General features: G+C 34.2%; 2 protein-coding genes across 2 annotated transcripts in view; both read right to left on the bottom strand.

Annotated features, from left to right (window-relative positions):
• Positions 1-3: 3 nt before the first annotated feature.
• Positions 4-16,836, bottom strand: LOC107316089 (kinase non-catalytic C-lobe domain-containing protein 1). The gene is made up of 19 exons (XM_032445453.1): positions 16,140-16,836; positions 15,825-15,978; positions 14,894-15,732; positions 14,623-14,767; positions 13,696-13,787; positions 11,523-11,926; positions 8,197-8,290; positions 7,855-7,952; positions 7,378-7,589; positions 6,308-6,421; positions 5,727-5,874; positions 5,307-5,486; positions 3,928-4,143; positions 3,514-3,596; positions 2,485-2,635; positions 1,216-1,338; positions 1,054-1,113; positions 459-616; positions 4-235 (listed from the first exon to the last, which is right to left on the bottom strand). Exons 1-19 carry the CDS (start codon positions 16,162-16,164, stop codon positions 4-6), a joined length of 3,528 nt encoding a protein of 1,175 aa, XP_032301344.1. The 5' UTR covers positions 16,165-16,836.
• Positions 16,837-19,590: 2,754 nt separating this feature from the next.
• Positions 19,591-23,292, bottom strand: part of LOC116653605 (kinase non-catalytic C-lobe domain-containing protein 1-like) — a 33,574-nt gene continuing 29,872 nt past the window's right edge. Inside the window, exons 6-7 of the transcript XR_004307742.1 lie at positions 22,746-22,860; positions 19,591-19,662 (exon numbers count right to left, since the gene is read on the bottom strand). The gene's annotated coding sequence lies outside the window, so the exon portion shown is untranslated. The remainder of the gene's footprint in view (positions 19,663-22,745; positions 22,861-23,292) is intronic.

Below are 23,292 nucleotides of genomic sequence, written 5' to 3' on the forward strand. Positions count from 1 at the left end.
TAATTACTGAAATGTTGCCTTCATTCTGCGCAGCGTGTCCTGGATTTTCCGAGAATGTTTTTCTGCTGGTATATGATGGAAGTTGGCACAGTTGTCAGCGGCCAAAGCAGAAATGTCTGCATCCTTAAAACGAGTTATTCTTTGTCTGAGGTAAGACTGCAGCTTGTAATCCGGTGTAAATGTGTAAGGATTCTCTTGAAATGCGTGAACTTGGCTCACAACTTTCGCAATATTTCTTGAAAGAAAATATGTTTAAAAAGATTAGTTTATGTTGCTATTGACAGAAGAAAAAAGTTTCAAGGAAATAAAAAAGCACTGAGCATTTACCTCTACAGTTTTTGTCCACTTTAATGTAAAAATGACTGAATTAGCTAGACTTAATTTGCTAGATGGGAAATGCATTAGCTCTCATTATCTCATTAGATAGCATTCTATCTTTCATACAGCTAAATAATTACCTAAGTTTAGTCCATTTGTGAGCTCCATTTGTCATTGTGAATCCTCCAGTTTCAAGTTGTTGGACATGCATAGCTAAAACATGGGCAGATGGAATTGTTGGAAGTGTTTTGAATCTTTCTCCTTCCATCAAACACAAACTGTCACTTTTTAGAAACACCTATTGTGAAAATGCACACAGATAAGTAACGTATTACATTTAAGGCTAGTCTTTATAAGGAGTTCTTCGCTTCAGGTGCTGAGCACTACATATCATATTTTTCATAAGTTCTAGTTCACAGCTAAAATTGCATTTCAGGATTTTTCAGAATATATTACATTCAGAAAACTCCCATTTCTTGAATTCTTCAAGAAAATATATCTAATTTCGCAGTTTGCTTTGAAATGACTTTCTTGATTCTTAGTCACATGGGATACATTTTTGAGAAAAACTGAGGTGAAAATGTAAACCCAGACCAAGAAACAACAGTCTGACAATAATTTAAAATCTCCTTTGTAATTCAAAACACTAATTTTGGCTTTCATTACTCCTTTAAAAAGAACTTGAGTCTCCCTCACTCCCAAAGAAATATTTTATTTAAAGACCACATACTATACCTCAACAGCCTTGAGTTCTTCTATTATTTCAGCTACTTTTGCAGGTAGAATTTTCCAGGCCTTATAATAAAAGAGAACACATTTTTGTTTCTCATATTAATGTCCATATTTGAACAAGCTTATTTTAGGCAAAATAGTTACAACAGAGAGTCCCAAACTTACTGGCAACTGTCGTACAATAAGATTCTCCAAGCCTGCTAGGATTTGCATTGCAGTAGCAAAATTTCTTTGTTCATAGCAGGACTTTGCTATAAGAAGAAATTTTGATAACAAGCTCACCTGCAGCTGGAAAAAAAGAATTTAGTTATACCATTTTTTGTTCTGCTCATGTGGGTTTAGAAATTATTACATTCAATCATTTGCTAGGAATATGCTTTATTCGTATACTGTCTGAGCTTGGAATTGGAAATTAGGCCTAATGATTTCATGGAAAGAAGTATCCTTGCAAGTCGTGGAAGGTACTAAGCCCAAGGTTTATTGCAGGTAATTTCTCAATTCTTACAAGGCTGAAAAGTCACTAAAAAAAAACTCCAGGGGGAAAATGAAGACTAAATACTTCCCATTTAAATTTCCTCACATACAGTGTCTGATACTGGTCATACACATTTAAAAGCTGTCAAAACACATCAACTTCATATGACCAATCAGTACCAAAACATTTGTTTAAAATTTTCTATCTCATATGTGGTTTGAGAAAAATTAAAAATAGGGAAACCCAATATAAACCCAATAAATAATCCAATAGAAACTGTGATAAGGGAATTGAGTGGTTAAGTGTATGACCTCTGAGAGTTAAAATAAATGAATGTGAGTAGATGCAGACACAGGCTTTTTACAGTGGTTAGAAAGAAATCAAGTGGTAGCTGCCTAGTAAAATAGAGACACATGTTTACTAAGATATTATTCAGTTCAGAAGCCAAAACACTGATCAAGTTTAACAAGTGACTTTCCACTAAACTATCAGGAAGGTATATAAGCAGTATACACAGTTCTGAGATTTCAGTTAATCACAGTATTCAACTACTGTTTGGTTTTGACAAAAATAGTAGCTGCCCAGACAGAAACCAGATTACACACTTCTGAAATGTATCATATCATATAAATCTAAAAAATGACTTAAAATAAGGAAAGTAAAAGAAAAGAAGACAGCTATTCTCTTTCAGAAATTGTTATCAGAATTGTTGACTGTATTAACTGTAGTAACTACACCGTTTTGGTCTTCTCTTTCACTGATGCTTTTGTTAGTCTTTCACCTCTTCTCAGGCAACCCCTTTCTTACTTTCTATCAGGTTTTAAAACCTACAAAATATCAGATGCTCCTAATGACAACAAATATAGTTGTTAAATACCAACTCATAGGCGCATTATACATTTATGTATACGCATTAACATATAAATATTCCATAATAACACAACAAAACAATGACAAACCTTAGATGTATGACATGTTACAATTTCAGCAGCAACCCAGGTGCTGACACTGTCTGCATTTCTTAGTAATTGTATAAGGTACTGGTCTTGTATACACTTAGATAGAAACAGGTTACAGACTTTAAAGGAAACTTCCTCAGTAGCAGCGGCTCTATAAAAAGGTAGGAAAAAAGTCAAAGATAAGTCATTTTGACTTTGGGCTTTCAAGGGAAATTATGATTGTGAAGGAATGGTACTAAATTCTAATCATTTAAAATAATCATGCAGTACTTGTAGCTTTGGCTTTATAATATTTTACAAAGTATGTAGGGAGCTATGTTACTTTCTCTTGTAATTACAAGATAATCATATATGATTACACAAAAACTACACGCAATGGACATTTCTGCATATAAAGGCATAATCATCACTATTATCAAATAAAACAAGCCATTCAGGCAGAAATGCAGCTAATGAAACAATAGCCAGTAATTTCAGCTTATCTACAAACTACTACCATTAAAGAATTTGAACCTGATATATTGTGGCTTCACACTGTTTCCCCATGTCTGGAACTCAAATCAGTATAAACCAGCTGATTTAAGCTTTGTCCTTCAACAGTCCATAAAAAGGGATCCCTAGACAGAAAAGACTACTACAGGCAATGTCTATAACAAGCACTAATTAGAAACCAGCTGAATCCACTGAGTATGTAAGAAGCAGAGCATAAATCTAATGTAATTGACTCCATGTGGCCAGATGAAAACATTAACTACCATTTAGCAAATAACGTTAAATAGGTTGGTAACCATTCTGCATTTGAACTACAAAAGGAAAATTCTTTTGTACCTGTAAAGACTGATACTTCATCTACCTTGTGGTACAAAATGAATGTTGCAGTGAGGTTGTGGAGTCTCCATCCATATTCAAAACTCTACACTAACCTCGGGCTCTAAGAAGCTTTACGAAAAGAAGATGGGCTGGACAACACACCCTGGGAGGTCTTTTCCAACCCCAGCTATACATTTATATTAAAATAAAAAAACTTACTTCTGTACAGCAGCACATTTATCTTTTACGCCAAGTGCTCTTGAATTCAGAAAGTGTACTGGATGACATTTATGAAATAATTCCTAAACAAAAAGAACAAGATTTATGTTTTTAGATTCAGTAATTCTTTTAAAATGCTTGAGGATGAAAATGGCAGATTTCCTTTTTCATTCTTCTTTGTCCTCACTTCAGCAAATTTATCAGATGGATCACTGCCTAACAATAGTATTAGCCCATTCTATACTTCACTGTAGAGATTTCAAGAGAAAAATGAGATATTTAATCCAAAGAATAATGAAACAGTGGAAGCCTACTAAGCTTGAAATGAGGTAGGAAATGGTATAGAAAGGAGGCTGAGTATATATCAAGAAGATAGATATAATTTGTACTCCAAGAAAGCCTAGTCCTTTGTACCTGTTGCAGTAATGTCAGCTGACAACAAAGCTGTTGCACACTGTATTCTGTTAAAAGATATGGTCCCACTTCATCTGCTTTAGCAAAGGAGACTGGGAATTCTTCTGTAAAACTGCTATAGCATGGCTTTGGCAAAACCGATGAAATAGTGTACAGTCGCTCTCTCTGATAATGTGCAATTGGTCCCATACCTTTGGAAAGTTTCCAGTTAAAGTTCTGTAGAAAAAAATACGTAAAGCTACAACTTCTCTAAAGCCAACATAAGTAAGTCTCCCCTTGATTTAACCTTTTGGAATGTTTTGTTAGAGAAATACCCTTGTGGAGGCAAAACTCTTCAGTTAATCTTCAAGGCTAGACTTGAATTGGTTTATTCATATTTCTATTTCAAGCAAGTATAATATGCACAATAAATGAATCTGAGCAGTAGGCTGCCAGATCTCAATTAACAATTCGTATTTAAAAATGTGTATTCAAGCTTGCCATTTCACAATGGCATATATTCGCAAATTTTATATTTTATATTAAACTTCTCAGGTCTCAGTATTTCTTGTACTTCTTCCTTCATATCAAACAGTGCTTCCCAAATGAATACTAATTTTTTCATTCTTTTCCCTTCTTTCAGCTTTCAGTACTGTTATGATGCAGTAACAGCAAAATAAATCCATATTTTCTATGTTTGTCTTGCCATTCATTGATTGAATCTCCAACATAATCCATAGAATTCTGCAATTTTATCAAGAATATAATTCTAAATTCAGTGCTAACACTATTTTTTAGTGTTTCACATGTCATTCTAGTCACTTTGTAGAAAGATCTTTTTCAGTGGAAGTCTATAGAATATTCCAGCTTCTGAGGTTACCTTTCAGAAGCAGACTATATAAACTTGTTCATAGAGCTCATATCAGTTTCTGCTACAAGTTTTGAAGTTCTGGAAGGAAATTCCTCATCCACCTTCCTCATCCAAGGCTTCTTTCCTGTATTTATAGCCTTACACACACACACACACACGCATATATATATATATACATATATACACCCAATAAGTATTAATGTCTGACAAGCAGGAAAAAAAGGTTTCCAAGTATCTATGAGTCACACACTAGTATCAAGAACAAAGAGTTTCAACTCCTCTCAAAATTTGGATGATATGACCTATTGTTACTGAAACAGCTGACAAGAGTGCATGTAAGACTAAAAATGAAACCCACATTTCTATAACTGTTCAGGCTTCAAAATAAAATTTATTTCAAAATAAAACAGAAGTATGCAAATATTACTAAACCAGGATCTAGACTTTGAGCTGGATAATCTATTTTTTTAGTCAGAAAATAGTATATGGAAATGTCTTCCGTACAATGCAGTCTAAAGACAAGACATACCTTTCTGAACATATCTTCAGAGAGCTTTTTACATATGGAGTGTAATGTTTTTCTCTCCTCTTCCTCTTCTTCTTCACCATTCTCCATACTGGAGCACTGCTGAGAACTGCCACATTTCCTGGCAGAAGCATCCTCAAGCAGTGTCAACAAATGCTCACCATACCCATTTAATGGAGCAACCTGTAAATGAAAAACAAGTTAATGGAATATCAAACACAATTTCTGATAAATTATAAGCAAGCAAAAAAATACTTTTAGGATTCAAGTCTGTGCAAAACCAGCCACATGGCTGTCAAAGACAGTATTGTCTTTTTTGTACTTTCACTGTAATTAGGACAGATTTTTTTCATAACAGCAACCTTACATACACCACAATGCCATTTTCCTTCTTTGAAGCTTCCATTGAAGTTTCTGCTTTACCTTGGAAGAAATAAATTCTTTTAGGGTATGTAAAAGGTTCACATTTGTTGCAAAGTCTACATTGTAGCAGTCCTCAATCCAAGCCTGCAGGATGCAGAAACTGCGGTTACATATTTTGGTAAGTGATGAGGAGGGATCCAGGCTTGCACTAGTGAGAAGAAAAAACAAAAATATTACATCAGTATTAATATCCAATTCCAATTTAAAAATAAATGCTGGAAAGTCTGTATGTGATGTAGCATTGACAGTACTATCTTATGCTTCATGTCTCCAGTATTCATGACCCTATAGAAACAAAGTTGGTATTGTACTTACAACTCAACACTGGGAAAAGTAAGACTCAGAATTCAGAAGATTAAAGAAGATAGCATATTGCCAAATATAGCACTTGCTCCAATTTCACTCTAACATGCCTAGAGAATCTTAGAAAAACAAACATCAAAAGCAGAATTTAATTAAGTAGTTATTTTCAGAAACAGCTACTTGCCATTGGCGGGGGGGGGGGGGGGAAAGGGGGGTGTGTGGGGAAGGAGGAAACCAATTGTGCTTTGATAATATTTTTTAATAGGAAACTACCGTACCTGGATAAAGTGCTGCTAATTCGATCAAGAATAAACTGCAAAAATTCCTCTTGTGTGCAAAAATAGCGAAACGTGTAGAGAAACTGCTGCACATAGCCTTCTAAAAATGCATTTCTGTGAAGGACAAGAAAAGCTTCAGACAAGTAAGAACACAGTTTCTTCTCATGTTAGAGTTCAGCAACGGAAAAAATCTTCAAAACATCAATAGCAAAGATCTCTCAAGCTCTACAGAAAATTTTCACCTGTGTTTGTTTTCTTTTTATACATTGATATTTTGATCATCAACAGTAATATTATAATTTGTTTTTTAAAAGAAACTTCTCTATTTTGAATCTTGCGGAGAACTTTTGCCATTTTTATTATTATCAAGAGTTGCATTCCACAGAAGAACACATTAAATGCCATTGTTTCTATAATCTCATTTTATGCCATTTTAAAATTTCTACAGTAAGAGCATAAAAGGTATATATTTTAAACAAGAAAATATTTCCTGATGGAGACTTGCGGTACTCCATACTATTATTGCTGGGGTACCTCAGAAAGACACTGCCCTCGTCTCAGTTGAGGATTAAAGGACATATATTTCCTGACCCTGAGACAAGATGCAATCTATATTAGTCCCAAGGATGGTAGATTAGAATCTGTACATTTTCACATCTAGACCATATTAGTAAGAATGTTCAAATTATATATTCTGAAGAATTATTAAACTGCTGGCAATAACAAAGCCATGCTTCTATGGCAACTGTTAGAGCTAAACCTCAAATAAGTAAAGGATAAATAAAGATTGAAGTTATTGATTTTTGGCTTAGTATCAATTGCCTCAATTTTAAACAAACCCAAAGTCAGAAGTTTGGCTTATTTCCTATAAGACTGTCTTTTGACAACTCAATGCCCATTTCTGCAAATAAACATGCACTGAAATAAGACTGAACTAGATACAAGAAAGGGTAATTTATGTAGTGCTGAGTAACCAAGATTTATCACATACACTGATTGTTTTTTAAATTTTAAATAAATATTCCTAATCCCCCTCTCAATTAAGGATACAAGTGCAAAGCACACTATACCTAGAATATAAATAAGCCATTAAACCAAGTGGTGTCCCAGCCTGCAGAACTCTTATACCATTTTGATTATTGCATTTGTGTTTCTCTGTGTTATAGTAAACAAGCACTGATGACTCATCTGTAGGCGCCACATCAATGATGTCAGTTCTCCCATTGTGAATGATGATAGGAAGTATACTGGTTTCCACACCCCATTGTTCCGCATACATTATCTGCTCAAAGAGGCAAAGCCATGTAAAAATAAAGTACAAGGAAATAAATGCTTTTCGCATTACATGAAGAAATGCAAAATACACTCTACTCAATCAAAAGCCAAATCACAATACCAGTATTGACTACCTTCAGTTAAATCATTCTCTCATGGTTAATTTGGCACAAACCAGTTGACAGCTCATAATTGTGATTTAAGCGGCCAAGGATACTGATGCAGCATTGAAATTACAAATAAAACCATAGCAAAATAAAAGTCAGACTTGCCTGCACACACTTCTTCACCAGTTCAAGAAACTGCACCCTTGATTTCATCTCTTGTAGCTGTCCTCTCAATTTGGGCAACATAGATTTAGTTTCAGGACCTTTGGATCGAAAGCACACAAAGCATAAAAACATTGATTGTTCTGATATACAGAAAATCCTTAAAATACACACTAGACACCCAACAAAGCCAAATGCAAGATGTTGCAATTGGGTCGGTGCAATCCCAGAGAAGCACACAGGCAGGGAGAAGAATTCATTGAGAACACCCATATGAGACAGGACTAATACCTGAAGGACAAGCCACTCTATGATTTTATTACTGGCAAGTTGCTGTAGTCTTACCTTTGTTTCTTCTTTCTTTCTGCAATAGTTTCTGGTAAAACTTTATGGTCTTTCTGTAATTTTTAGTCTCCATCATTAGCAATTGTTCTAGTTCCTATTTAAAGAGAAAAAGGATTCTGATCAGAAAGGAAAATAAAAAGTTCTGGTAGGAAACTGAAGTTTTAGTGGAGTTTTATTGGAAAACACGAACAACCAAGTAGACAAGAATATGATATTAGCAATAAAATAAAATAAAATAAAATAAAATAAAATGTCTTCCACACCTGTGCTTACAGGAAAATTACAGAAAACATCAGCTGTCCCCCGAAAAGCATTAGGTACATCACAGTTCTACATGTTAACAATTTAAGCTGGTCTATGTGTGATGAGGCAGCATCTAAATTTGTCTGAATCCACTTATACAAATATGCCTTATGACTGCACTTATCTGGTTGTTTTCAAGAGCATTTTTTAAAAAACTGACACTCAGAAGCCATCCAGAACTCAAAGCAATGAGCTCTAAAATTAGTGTGCACCCCAGGAAAGCTCTATTAAGCAGGTGACCTGGATTTGCAGTGAGAACTGGAAGTCTTATTGAAAGCAGTGGTTTCCAGATCAGTATGGTTGTATTATATTATGCAATCAAGTCAGAGGGCAGACAGGAATGCTGCTCTATAAATAAAGGACACATCAGTTTTGAAGTTCAGTTTACATATTTTATATTTATGTCCTTCATATACTTAAGAAAAATGGAAAGCTGGAATGTCTACTGAGTCGTATAACTTCAGCAGTAAAGTATATCCTGCTTATCACAATATATCAAGTTTAATGTAAACATTTATTTGTTTGCATATCAAAGGTTTTGTTATTTTACCAATCAATGAAAATGGGCCATCCATTCTTGGTTCAGCTTCTGATTTATTACAGAATAACTAACACTATGCGTGTTGTGGGTTTTAAATGTGGTGGCTTTTGCACTTGGGTCCTAAGCAAACTATCATTGACCCAGTTACATGAAACAGCATTTCAAATGAAATAAGTTCACTGAATGCAGAAGACAGAACTCCCACAAGCAGAGTGATCAGAAAACACATAGCTCAGAGCTAACATTTCAAACAACAGATTGGTAAATAGGTTAGCTTTAATGGGATGGACTTACTAGAAATTAATTTGAGCTTGAGAAAAATCTGTCACTGTTTTTCATAAAAGCTCAGAAGGTTTAACAGTACTGTTCATTAGCAGGAAGTCACAAAAAGCCCTGTGGATTTTTAAAAGAACTACCATTTACATAGTCACCATGTTGAGAATAGTGAAAGCACAAGAAAGCTATTATGAAGATTCTGAACCAGAAACAGCCTGCTCTTATTTTATTTCAACAGTCAAAGTGAAAACAGGATGTTGATTAAGAGACTATAATTATACACACACAAACACACGCACGCACACACAAAAAAGGAATCAGAAAGAGTGGCTATTTTCTAATGTTTTGAATCTGAAGGCTATCTGAGGAAGTGACTTGTCCCTTAAATTACTTAGGTGAGCAGCAGTGAAGTCAGTAATCCTGTTATAGGTCTAAAATATAAACATTTTTGTTTAAGTCACACACTCAGTTATTATTTGAGAAAGTTCTGCATTCTCTGAAGTGTATTTAACTTTATGGGACACTTTTCTATAGAATGTTGTTTAGTCTAGGGAGCAAAGTAATCATAGAGTGATTTTGTTTAAATAGGAAATTTGTAATTTTCAAACTGTTCTGGAGCAAGAGTTTTTACATGCTGAAGAGTGGTTCCCTGAATGTGTGCAGAATATTGGAAGAAGGGAAAGGAAAAGAGAAAAGGAATGAGAGGGAAAGCTGTGGGCACACTATGAAAAACCTTTGCTAGAAACTTTATAGTCACAGGTTGGATGCAGATAAATTTGGTGGAGGCTGACAAGTAACTTCTGAGATCTAGAGGAAAAAACATGTGGGCAAAAGGGCAAAGGCTAAGGGCTTGGTGCTGCAGAGAATTGAAAGCAATCTTATCCAAATACAGAAAAAAAAAATCAAACTTATTGTGATGGCAGACTTGGATATTCCTCTGGAGAAACAGCTGCCCTCATAGCTGACTTCTGTTCTTGCTGTGCTGCAGGGACCTGAATTGGTTTGCCTGGATGTGTTATGTATTAGCGAGTGCTAAATTAGCAGCTCCTGGACGAGAGGTGATGGGAGGCAGGTGATAAACAGTAGCTTGTGGAAGGAGCAATATAGATGTGGGGGAGGATGCAAAGAAAGTAGGGAAAAAGATTGCAGGTTTAAGAGAAAACTAAGCAAGCCTCAAGCTATTTACATGATTTTGAATAAGAATCAAACTTTTTGAAATGCAGATGAACCTTTGCTGAGCTTTAGAACTGCAAAGAACTATGTTTATCACCTACAGAGCAAAGCATTATTTGTTTTTATGACATCTGAAAGTGTCATTTTTGACCCATAAGTAACTTGCATTTTGTGCTGCTGGCTTAAACACAGAAGGATAGGCTTGAGATGGATCAGTCTACCTTGCAAGGCAGGAAGAACTTTACTCCAGCAACTCAAACCATGTTCCTGTTCAAACCATTCACTTACCAGCCTTGCTTTGGCCCCCATAATCCTCCTGGCCTGAAGAATGGATATATATTTCCTCTGCTAGATTTTACAAATAAATATTAGCTACTAAAATATTTTTGGAGCTTCAGCTCTAGCAGAATACTCCCTGTGTTTTCACATTGAGTCTATTCTATTTTGTCAGTATTTTGGATCAGGTAGTGCATCATTCCCACTAGCATTTATGAATTGTTATGGATGCCATTTGTTTTCTAAATAAAAACTGGAAACATCCATGACTGATGGAGTTTGGAAAAATAGCACCATTTTATGAAGGTTTTCTTTTCTCAGGTTAAGTGCTTAAGGCTTAAACTTTGGTGCAATTGGAGCATTATGATTTAGTGTTTTCATTTTAAATACGTTGGGCATCACAGAATGTTAGTGTTATAGTAATGCCAGCAGAAAGATTGAAACTGTTAATGCTAGGGTAGTAAAAGAAAAAAAACAACATAACAGATGGAAGAAGTAGCTGACAGTTTAAACTACCTTTTGTTGAATCTGCCATAACAAGAGATTTAAGAAGCATTTTTAACAAAAGATTACATGATGGAAAATAAAGTATTATTAAAAATACCATATTCTACTGAATACCTTTTATATAAATACAACAGAGTGAGTACATAAGAGAAGAAAGGGAGTTTAATCTCACTAAAATACAACACAATCTGACATACTTTCAACCAGTAAGTAAAGAGATATCTTAATGACTTTACATCAACATACTCACCACTTTTTTAGCATCTATACTTTGTGATTCGTTTGATTTCTGCTTTCCAAGGTTTTTAATGTAACTATGAACTTCTGAATCAAAACATTCAGCTCCATAAAATGCACTGCTCCAACCAGGACTACAGCCATGAAAATCAGGTGGGTTGGGAGTCACAACGTAGCTGTTTTCAGGTGTCTTTATTACAGCCTCTTCCTCTGGCTCTGTAATTTCTTCTGCAAAGTCTGGACCAATACAATAGCCATTGCTTTGTAAACACTGTCCATCTTTTTCTATAGGGATAGCATTCTGCAGCCATGACTCTTTTATGAAATTATCCAAGGGCATCTCATTCAAATTCATTTCAGCTAACGATGTATTTATCATAAGATCATCCTTCACCTCAAAGGTAGCTTCTCCTTCTCCTTTAGGGGAAGGTCAGAAAGAAAAAATAATAGTCATGTTGTAGTGTATCCTTTGTTGAACTTAAACACTACACTTAAAAAATGCAGTTATGAGATAACATGTCCTCTAACAGTGCAAAATTCTTTTTTGGGCTTTGTGCTTGCTTTTTCTCAACTACACATTATAAAATACTGAAGGTTAAAGACATTTCAGAACAATCAAGGTTTGGTCAGTAAGTTTCTGAAAATCAGAAAATTAATTCTGCATATGTAAAACAAGCATTTAAACAAAGCATAGCATGGGACTTTTCAAAACAAAAAAATACCACACCTGTGCACATATCAGTAAGAAGCTTAGCTCTTGAGTTCTGTTCCATATATAGGTCTTGAAGCTTTTATTCCATGCAGAGAGGGCAAGAGTACTTGACATATCCAATGGGGACACATGTTAAGGTTTCTACTCCTAGAGGACACATACCCTTGAGCTATGACAGGATTTCTCTGCAGTTATAATGGCTACTACCAACCTCAAGGGACGGTGGAGACAGTCAAAAATTGGTGTAATGCTGACAGGCATTTTTATGCATGCCACAAGTCTCCCTTTTCACTTGAGAAACCCTCCAGGGTTTTGATATGCCAGCCTTGGAGTCAAATGGACTCATCTTACTGGTGCAAAGACATCACATACCCCATGGGAAAGTAGAATTGCTTTCATTCTGAGCCAAAGTAGAAAACTGTAACCTAGCACAGCAGCATCCAAGAGGAAGCTTTCAAACAGAAATTTTGCCATAGAAGCTAAGTGACAGCAAGAGGGATAAACTTATCCTAAAAGAACACCCAATATAAATTAATTCAAAACAGAAAAGTAAGCAAATTTAAAAACAGATATGTGCTTTATGTAAGAATTCTTGCAAACATGCTGAAAGGGAGACTTGGGACTACTGAAATAGGAAAGATTTCATAACATAATTTTACAGAAATTCGTAAGTGAATCTATGCCTTTTTTTTTTTTTTTTCCCCTCCAAACTGAAGCTTTTGAGACACTCAGAAAGGTTTTTCTTACTACATGTAGATATGTATACACAAACTACTACCTTCATTTCTCCCTGTACTTTAAATATGTAACTAAGATATATTGCAGAGCAAGGTAACAAATTAGATACATCGCATAAAACTAAAGATGTCCAAATATCAATATTGTACAACTACCAAGAGCCTTGTAAAGTACTACATGTTGCCCCTGTCATCATCTTCTAGTTTGAGATGATCTTAAAAGAAGTACAAAGAGGTGCTGTTAGGATTAACAAGGAAAAAGAAAATCCATTCTGATATTATCTTGGAAATTACTGACTGTTCACTTTAGCAAAACAAAGACCAAGAACATTTCTTTAAATATGATGTTTTCATTCTTCTCTAAGAACTGCTCTGCTGTTTCTTTAACATACACTGGCTATCATGAAAATATTAAAGACTCATACAATAGTAATCAAACACAAGATGCCCATGAATATATCATATTTTCATAATCGGTTTTACTAGTTCAGTTTCTACTTCAATCACAAAGTATGATAGGAAAAAAAGCAAAGTCCACTGTGAAGTTCATCAAATAAAGAACCCACGAATATAACTTCAACAACTGTCTTGAAACTTACAAGGCATTGATAATGTTCAGATTTATTGATAATATTTGTAAGTGTTAAGGTGAGTGCTTTTTGGAACACACACTGAAAACACCAAATCTCTCAATTGACAGATTCCCCACACAAAGAGACACAAATTCCCCTTCTCACCCTCTGTATGATCACTGCTTGCCAAAAAGCTGTCAGATTTTTTCAGATCTTGGAATACACCGCCACAGTTTGAGTCATCTGCCTCAGTTATGCTGAAAATACACAGGATTGGGGAAATACAATGTTTCATAGCCTTAAGGCAAAAAAGGTGTCAATTAAAAGCTGCATTCAGTGTCAAGGAATATGAAGTACATAAATTCCAATCATAAATTTATTACTGGTTACAATAGTCTTCTGTAAGATTTTTTAAAATTATTATTATTATTATTATTATTATTAAAGAATGCTATATCTGGATGCTGCAATAAAACAAGAAAGATTTTTATTATTTTTTTCTGGCTGATAAATAACTGAATATGAAATAATATAAATGAGAAACTAATTAAGCCAGTGTTTTCTTACTTAACGGGTTTACAAAAGACTGCCAGGAGGAACACCAAATCAAATGAAGTTTAAGTAAAATATTTCTAGCAAAGCTAAATTAATTTCCTTGTTCTTAGGTGTGACTGGAACCAAAAGATGTATCAAAGCAAATATATTCTTAACTTAATGAGAGTTTGAACTAGTGCATAAAAAAACGGAACTCAAATACAATAATTAAGCTGAACAGTAGGAATAAGTTATTTCACTTCTGAATAAACAATCTATTTCTATCACAATTCCATATTCAATCAGGTTCAATATTTGATCTCCATTATTCAGCCATCCTAGGATGGAGTTACAGACCAGCTTAATAGAAAATATCTTCTGCTAAATTATTTAGTATTATTTGCTTTGGAGAAGGACGTGAAGACAGGGAAATAATCAGACATCAGGAAACAAGTAAAAACACTTAAAGAAGAGCAGCATATCCTTTCCTATTTCTAGGAAATAGGGAGAAAAACATTAAATGGAATTACAAGAGGGAGAAAGTTGAAAAATACCTACTGTAAAGGTGAAGCTCTTTCTCCATTTACTACTTGATAAAGATTCTCCAGTAATTTTTCATCCCAGTATAGGTCACAGTACTTCTCACAAATTTTGTCAGAGAACACGCTGAATTCAATTTCCTTTAATGCTAAAATGAAGTTACCTTATTTAAAAACAAATAACAATAAAAAAGTAAAACTCCACAAATGAACAAAAAGAGAGAAAAAAAAAATTACTTGTAACATTCTTACATATTGATGATATAATATACAGAAGAAAAGAAACATACCCATATCAAAAACTTCAACTCCATTCTCTAGATAGCCATCAAAGGCAAACTCCTCTTGTATAAGATGAATCACCTTCTGTAACAAAGTGTCATTTGTTCTTCTCTGCTGGGACAGGACCTCTTCATCAAAGACACAAGAAGCCTCCTTGGCTTCTTGTACCACTTGTACCACTGAGGTACAAGTTGTGAGTCCTTGCTCAGAGAAACTACTGCCCGTGTTGGTAGCACCCTCGATATCTTGGCAGTTGGTCTGAAGAACTTGGTCATTTTTTTCAGACACATTCTGTGTATTAATAGTCATAGAGTTTTGCACTTTGAGGAGTGAGGAGTCATTTTGTGTTTGCATGCTGAGTTTGTAACTTGCAATAGTACTTGAAAGTAGCACTGGCAAACTATGAGAGCAATCAGAAGCAACCCTTGAATGAAGAGGTTTATTTGGTATTTGCTCTGATACAGCTAAGTGTACTGGTACAAATGTTAAAACTCTTTTCTCTGAATTCTGTTTGAGAATGATGTTATTTATATGAAGAGAATTAGGAGATTTAAGAGAAGTTAAGGAGCTTGAAGGAACTTCAAATAATTTTTTTCTTTCTTGTAGAATACGTGAGGAATCAGAAGTAAATACATTTCCTGTTTCTTCCTTTTCTAAAGACATCTGGAATGAGTGGCCTGGAACTTCTAAACGACATTCAGGTATTTCAGATGTAGTTTCAACTACATCTGTATCCTTGATATCATAGCTTTTAGAGCCTTCTACATATCCTGATTTGTTGCAATCAATGTTTTTTTCTTTTCTCAACTTTTCCTTGAATTTTTCAGTAGGTGGTATGTGAACCTCCCTGAAAAGGAACAAAGAATTTTGACAGGACTATGCCAGTGACGCAACAGTGATACTACAGTTTCAACTTATTTTGCTTTAGGATATACTAACTTTGTTATATTTGCATTTTGCTGCAGGATTATAGGCTTAAAGTGAGTTGCAGGAGATGTGAATGCAACAGGTAATGCAGTTTGCCCAGAAATCTGACATGGTACTGGTCCTTTAACTGCAATAAGTTTACTTTCTCTGGTAATAGGCATAAATCCTAAAATAAAAACACAATTAGATAAAAGATGAACAATGTACAAAATACAAATGCAATGTAAATAATGATCAGCTTAGAAGGAAAAAGACTCATTTATCAGATGAAGAAAATCTCATACAGAGAACTGATCTAGACAATGAAATATATCAAAGACTGCTTACCTAGACTTGACTCTGGAGGGTTCATTTCAAGTTTTTCATTTTCAATTTCAAAAGCTACATTATTTGGAGAAGAGATTATGTCTTCGTCAACAGCCTAACAATAAAAAGCAAAGTCCAAACTGAAATTATTAGCATGCCAGTGTGGAGAACTGTGCACAAAACTCACCAGAATGGCAGAGCTGTTCGTACATCCTGATAAACTACTGTACCAAATAAGAAATTTTCAGCAAAGGTTTTGCACAGCCAATTCCCAGAACTAACTGAACACTGTATACAGTACATGCAGATTTGAAACATAACCTGAACACAATAACTACATATTAATGTAGTAACAAAATTGCTTTTTAAAAAAATTAACTTGAAAACTTTATATTAAAAAACACCTGTATCCTTGCCTTAATTCCTTACCAAGCAGAGCTTCCCAACTACAAGCACATCATTTGAAGACTTACTTTCAGACTCCCTTATGTACATCCAGTGAACTTAAACATAGCTGCAAAAATACATAGTTAAGCACAGACAATAAGATTTGGACTACTAAAATTAGAATGTCATTTCCATATGTACTTCACATTTCTGGAAGGAATATAAAATTCTTTGTAATATCTAAATACTTTATGCTAATGCTCTCACAAAACAATATATCCAGAATTCTTGAAAGTTAAAAAAACAAAAAAGAAAAAAGAAAAAACACAAATCTAATTATACTTGCAGTGGAGAAAAATACAATCAGAACACACTTTAATGAATTAATTGAAAAAAATATAGGCAATTACGAAGAGGTGGAATTCATACCTTAAAAACAGATTTATTCAACAATGCCAAAATATTTTTGCTGTTTACTCCTTGTTCAAGTAAATAATGACTGCATGTCTGAAAAAAAAATAAATAAAAAATCATAGTCTTCAGAGTAGGTAATTTTTTAAGCAAGTGAGATATTCCTGGACAAGGACAAAGTCAAGATAAATAGTCATTTAAATGTAATCCAAGTTTAGAATGTCTAATGAATTTATTCTGAGTACCCTATTGATAATTTCAATATAAATTAAAAACACACCCCTCCATGTCTCTAGGGAGGTCACTTCAAAAAACAAATCCAAGAGTGACTGGCTATCACTTAATTAGATATTATGTTATTAGAAGAAATAAATTTTGATATTCAGTTCACTAAGATGGGACTTCAGACACAACTGAATTTCAAATAAAATTGCTTAAATCCAGTAACCTTAATTGCATCAGCTACAGAAGGTCTTTCTTCAGGATTTTTTTTTGCCATATCCAGAAGAAGGTTTTTTAATTTTCTTGGCAAGGTCAGTTTGTGATTAGGTGAAATGCTGTATTTTGCTGCCATCCACAGAACTGCAGCAACACCGTAAATGCAGACCTATTGGTATAGCACAGGAGAGAGGTAAGCAGTCAAAAAAAAAACAAAACAAAAAACAACCAAAACAAAACACCTTTTCTCAATACAAAATCCTGAAAATTATCCAAAATTTTCCCTCATTTCCCACAAAATAACCACCAGAGCTTCCAAAATACAGATGACACTTGGCTTTTGAAGAAGCTGATTTCAAAAGCTTGCTATTATGCATGCAGGGCCAGTAATAGTAGCTAATTTTCTACTGTTGGAGCAACAGACATAATTTGTCTTATTCTTTATCTAAGAAAATTATTCAGGAAGAAAAAACAGCTTTTAGAATAATTTTGAAGAACTCCTTTCTCCTATAAAAACCTACTGCCACAAGCCTTAGTGTTCTAAAGTCTAGCCAGCAGCAATTTACTTTAAAAAGGTCATGATAATTCAGAAAGAAAATGGCATGAAGTAATTACAAGCTTGCCAGTACAAGTCATATTTTACAGAGAAGATTACACCTATCAGAAGAACGAGGTATTGCGTATTTATTTTAGGAATTATTTTGCTACCTGCAGCTAGACCAACTGAAGTTGCAATGATGGGGGACCTTGAAAAGTACTTGGTCATCAAAAACCTTCTTATTTTATTTGAAAAATTACAATTTTCAGACAGAGACAGAAATAGACTATTTAATGCTTAATTTACATATGTTATCATACCCTACAAATGTAATTTTCACAAAGTTAAAGCACTGTACTTCTTCACATTGCCTGTGAAAGGTATTAAAAAGGCTCAAGGCATGGAAACCTAAGCACAGTACTAAATAATGTGGTCCAAACATTTTTTCTGGCACTCTTTAGAGCCAAGTAAATGACACTGAACACAATGTAACAAGGAAATTCAATATAAATAAACTAACTTTTGAATCATTCAAGCTATTGAACAAAAGCTGGTGGGTATAAAATGATTGAAATAGGAGAAAGTAACTGTCAAAATCAAATGATTTCCTTCCCTTTAGGTATAGGATTCCAAGAGGCTAACGTGATAATAATTTTAATGTTTATTGATTTATCTAATTTAACACATACTTCAAAAACATTCATTTTACTGATGTAGGACAGTTATTATGGCTGGTGCTACAGAGTTTGAATTCTAACTAAATTTTTCATAACAACCAAGTTACACAAATATAAGGAAAAAGCCACAATAGGAATCCAGATTATTCTATAAATAATGTTGCAGAGAAACAAGAAAAACAGATTACATTTTCTAAAGAATAAATAATAAGGTATACAGACTTCAGGATTATTAATTTCTACTGGCGAAGCTGCTATATTGTATCTTAGGGTTAGTTGAAGCTTTTGAAGCTATTAAAAATGTATGTTTTTCTCTTTAAAGGAGAGGATAAATATTTCCCAGTTTCAGATAATTTTACAGAAAGTAAAAAATCTAGCTCTCCCTGCTCTTAAAATCCATCTCATTCAGTTCCAATTGCAAAAGAGACAAACATTCACTTGCTATTTATAAACACTTTTATCATCTTTATCTGAGAACAACTTAGGGTTTATATCCAAAGAAAAAAAGCAGTAGGAAAAATGTACTGGTAAGAGGCAATGGCATTACTAATCATGTTCTCCAAATGAAAATATCCAGTATTACAAAGGTGATTATTTTGGACTTTTTCTTAGACAAAGTCTAAAAAATTGATCTTAGCATGACCTCCAGAACATGAAAACACGACTTCAATGTCCATCTTCCTAATGAAAAACTTAAAATAAGTAAGCCTGACAGAAAACTAATGAAGAACAGATTTTGGCAGTTACTGTTCTGAAAGGCTAAATGTTTTTCTAGAGGCAACTAACTTTCTTCTTTAAAGGGCAAAGGGATAGAGCTATCCTTTGATAAACCGAATACCTACAAAACCTACCACATTACCTTCTCAGTATCTACATCCTCTTCTTCAATTTCAGGAGCTAAATAAATTATATCACAGGATTCTAAATGAAAAAAAGAAACCAGAAACAAAAGGTAAGATATTTTCTTAATTCTCTTCCCCTCAAATGACATAAAAGTGGAGCACTCAATATATTGGTTTACCTTCAGCTTTTGGAGCAGTAAAGAGGACTCTTCCATGGCAGTCAAGAAGTACAGTGTCCAAACATAAGATCACTGCAAAACAAGTCACAAAAGTAGGAGGCATAATAAGTGTCTGTTCGTGTAACTATTTAACACCTATCAACCAAATAAAATAATTTTAAAAATAATTTGCAATGTCACCAATTACCCTAAGTAGTGACAAATGAAATTTCTATTCTAATGCTCAAACAGAATTCAATATTCAATTAATAGAAAATGCATGATCACCTACAGCAATTCCAGCAGAACAGAAAAGAAAGCAAGACAAAAATCATACTACAGTTAGCAAAAAGGTTTTGAATACTGGAATTAAAAAAACCAAAAAAACCACACACACAAAAGCACAGCTAGATGTCTTCTCACAAGGTACCAAGAACTTCTTATCCTAAGCCTTTATACTATCCTCTCATCTCTTCCTTCTTTCTCCAACCCCTCTCCCCACATCAAAGAAAAGCAAACAAATAAAAATCCTGAAGTAACAAAGATGGTATTAAACATAAAAAATGCTCAACCAGGATTTTGCCTTTGATGGACGCAGCTGGCAATATCACCACCACTGCAGGCAATCATAACGCTTGAACATGAAAATAGTCATTATGTGGAGACAACTGAGAGACATGCGACCAGATGCAGAACTCCTCTAGGTAGAATAGGATAAAGAATCCTGTTTTGTACAAATATCCATAATCATATACACTATCCCAGAAAAGAAATGTGATGTGGACTGTTATTTGCGTGACAAAGCCTTGAAACTCTCCACAGTTAGGTAAGATATAACTGGCTTCTAAAATTGCCTTAAATCATCCAGGGTTCTTGGGGACTTATTTTTCTCTCTTTAAGGGCAGGAAATCATGTGAAAAAAATGGAATGATTAAAAACTCATACAGGACGGAGTCTATCCATTTCATGTCTTCAAAGCACACTGTAATTTAACATTCTACAATATAATAAGCCATTTTGATATTAATGAAGTCCTGCCTTTGTAGGCTACTGTCAAGTAAGGTCTTATTTTCCTAGATAAGAGTCTTGTCCCAGAGTACTAGAACAGCGTATTCTAACATTATTTTAAATAAGAGGTCAAATTATTAGTTTTTTATTAAATAATACATGAAAGAGGTCTAAAAGTAAATATATATATCTATATAAATATGTTATCAAATAATAAATTGAAGAGGTCTAAGAAAAAATTAATATATTTGCTTTTGTAGTAACCTGTACAAAGCACATTTAAAGCCATTAAAAAGTTAATTACGATTAACGTAAATAAACACTTGTGTACTACTTTCTATAAACTGGACCTGAAATGCAAAGCTTTTCTGAGCTAGAATCTTTACCAGCTATATCTGCAGCACCCTTGCAAATCCTTTTTGCTCATCGTCATTACTGCTCAACAGGCAAAGCCTCTGGCTCTGAATCTGTAACTCTCTTCATACAAACCAGACCTCAGTTCAGTACAACACAAGAATTCTCACCTGGGTCTTCTAAAGTGCCTGCAAGCATCATGTAAGCAATAACCTCCAGTAAGAGGAAAGGCAATAAGCAAAGTCTCAGTGGAGACTGCAAACTCCTTATGTAGCAGGACTGAGTTAATAAATACATGAACCGACTAGCTTTAGAATATGTATTCTTACCCAGGTAATTCCTGTTAAAGGTAACAGTAAATAAATAAACAAGAAAACCCACACTCGATGGATTTAGAAGAAAAGGCTGTTTAAGTAATAATAATACTAAATAATAGTAAATCCAGCTTATCCTGGTGTTTACTATGACTTATCAGTTAGCAATCTTGCTCTATCAGTGTTAAGACTAGGATTTTTTAACACACAGTTTATATGGTATCAGATCAATTACTCTCAGAATAGGCAGAAATTTATCTGGCAGAGATATTCTAAATCTGAAGACAGTATTCAACATCAAGGTAGTTCCACTTGTCAAACATGGAATTTTAAGAAGGATACCTTCCATTTAGAAGTTTTTACCATGACATTCACTTTTACTGACTATGAAAGTTTCAGATCATAATTTAGTTCTTGCTATTTTAAAGAATTATGCATTCTCAGTGCATGTAAGTACTGTAACAGAGGCTGCATACACTTATTAAACTAAACTCTATCTAAGCTGTTATGTGCAGTTATTTGAAGCTTTCACAAACATTGGAGACACATTATGATGCTGAAATAATCTTTCTGCCTATTTTTAAGGGTAACACTGCTTAAAGTGTTAGGAATCAGTTTTTATGGACCTTTTCCATTGTAACATTTTTATATAATCTAAGATAAAATGGCTGAAACTGAAAACCAAAAAGATACACTAAGTTTTAAGCAACTTAGTATCCATTTTTTCATATTCAGTTACAGACTTCAAACTGGTCCCTTTTCAAACAGACAAAAGCAGGCTTTTTAAAATAAAAGGAAAGGTAAGGTGTAGTGATGGGAATCTGGGAATCTTATCAGAACCATTAGAGATTTATTAACAGGATAGGCTAAACCAACATTCAGAATGCCAATGGAAAGCTAGGATGATCTTCTTCCATGCAATATACAACATATTGCAATTCTGTCAAAGGACAGGTCCGTATTTCTCTCTCAGAAGTTGACTTCTGATAACTCTGTAAATAGAAGCATGGAGCACAGTAATGTCTTGATGAGATCCTGGACGCTCTAAGTAACCAACAATCTTGTGTCACAGGAATAATGTGTCACACCAAGTCAGGCAAAAGAGAAAGTTTAACATGTAAAAGAAAATCTTCCTCCAAAACCTTCACAACACCAGTCCCAAGCAGTTTTCTCAGAAGGCGTGGCACAGTTTCTCCATACCCAACATTTCTAAACACAAAAACCTGCTTAAATTGCTTGAAGTCACAAAGAACTTTTCCCCTACAACAGCTATCAAAACACAGAATAAAGAAAAAAATAAACCATTGTACCATGCTATATATGTAAGAGAAGACCAAACGGAGTAAGAATTCAAAGTTACATTTTAAAAGGGTGAATTTAGAAGTATTGGCTGTCATTTTTTCAATAAACGAAATAGTCATGAGATATTACACACCAACAGAACATCACTACAGAGAAAATAAACAACTTACACACAGTTTAAAATAATTAAGATCTTACCTGGATAATCTGTGCAAGTGTGTAAAGTCCTTAAACACTCATAACATAAGGCCCAGAGTTCATGGTCTTTCAGAGGTTTACCATACCAGGACAACAGGAGTTTTAGAGAAATCCACTGAAACAAACAGGACTCAGAGTTATCAAAAATCATTGCAAAACAAAACGTTTTCTGATACAATGCAAAAGAAAATCCTAATTTACAATGCACAGACCTAAAAAGCATTAAGAAAATATATTGCATGCAAAAGGAGAAAACTAATTATAATTTTTACTGAAAATCATGACACAGTTAGCTGCTACGTAATGAATCAGAAGCTTCTTAATTGCATATCAAAAGCTGAATTCAAGTGGGATTTCAGCAATGTAAGAGTTTCAGGAAGAGTGGGCTGTTTGGAAGCTCTTTCTTGTCATGCTAAATAAAGATTCTTTCAGAATGTCAAAAATGACACAGGGATGTTACCTAGACTTAAAAACAAAAACCTGAATGACTACCACAACCAAAACCTACCCACATTCAAATCCTGATTTACCCTAACAGCTACATTAC

Source organism: Coturnix japonica, chromosome 6 (genome assembly GCF_001577835.2).
Source record: "Coturnix japonica isolate 7356 chromosome 6, Coturnix japonica 2.1, whole genome shotgun sequence".
Lineage (NCBI taxonomy): Eukaryota > Metazoa > Chordata > Aves > Galliformes > Phasianidae > Coturnix > Coturnix japonica.

What these genes read in the sequence shown, in the direction of transcription:
- LOC107316089 (XM_032445453.1), bottom strand. Translation starts at nt 16,164, where the DNA reads ATGAACCCTCCAGAGTCAAGTCTAG. An exon ending in CCCTCCAGAGTCAAGTCTAG is followed by an intron (nt 15,979 to 16,139) that starts GTAAGCAGTCTT and finishes TTTTTATTTTAG; the next exon opens with GATTTATGCCTATTACCAGA. An exon ending in GAAAGAAAGAAGAAACAAAG is followed by an intron (nt 7,953 to 8,196) that starts GTAAGACTACAG and finishes TTCGATCCAAAG; the next exon opens with GTCCTGAAACTAAATCTATG.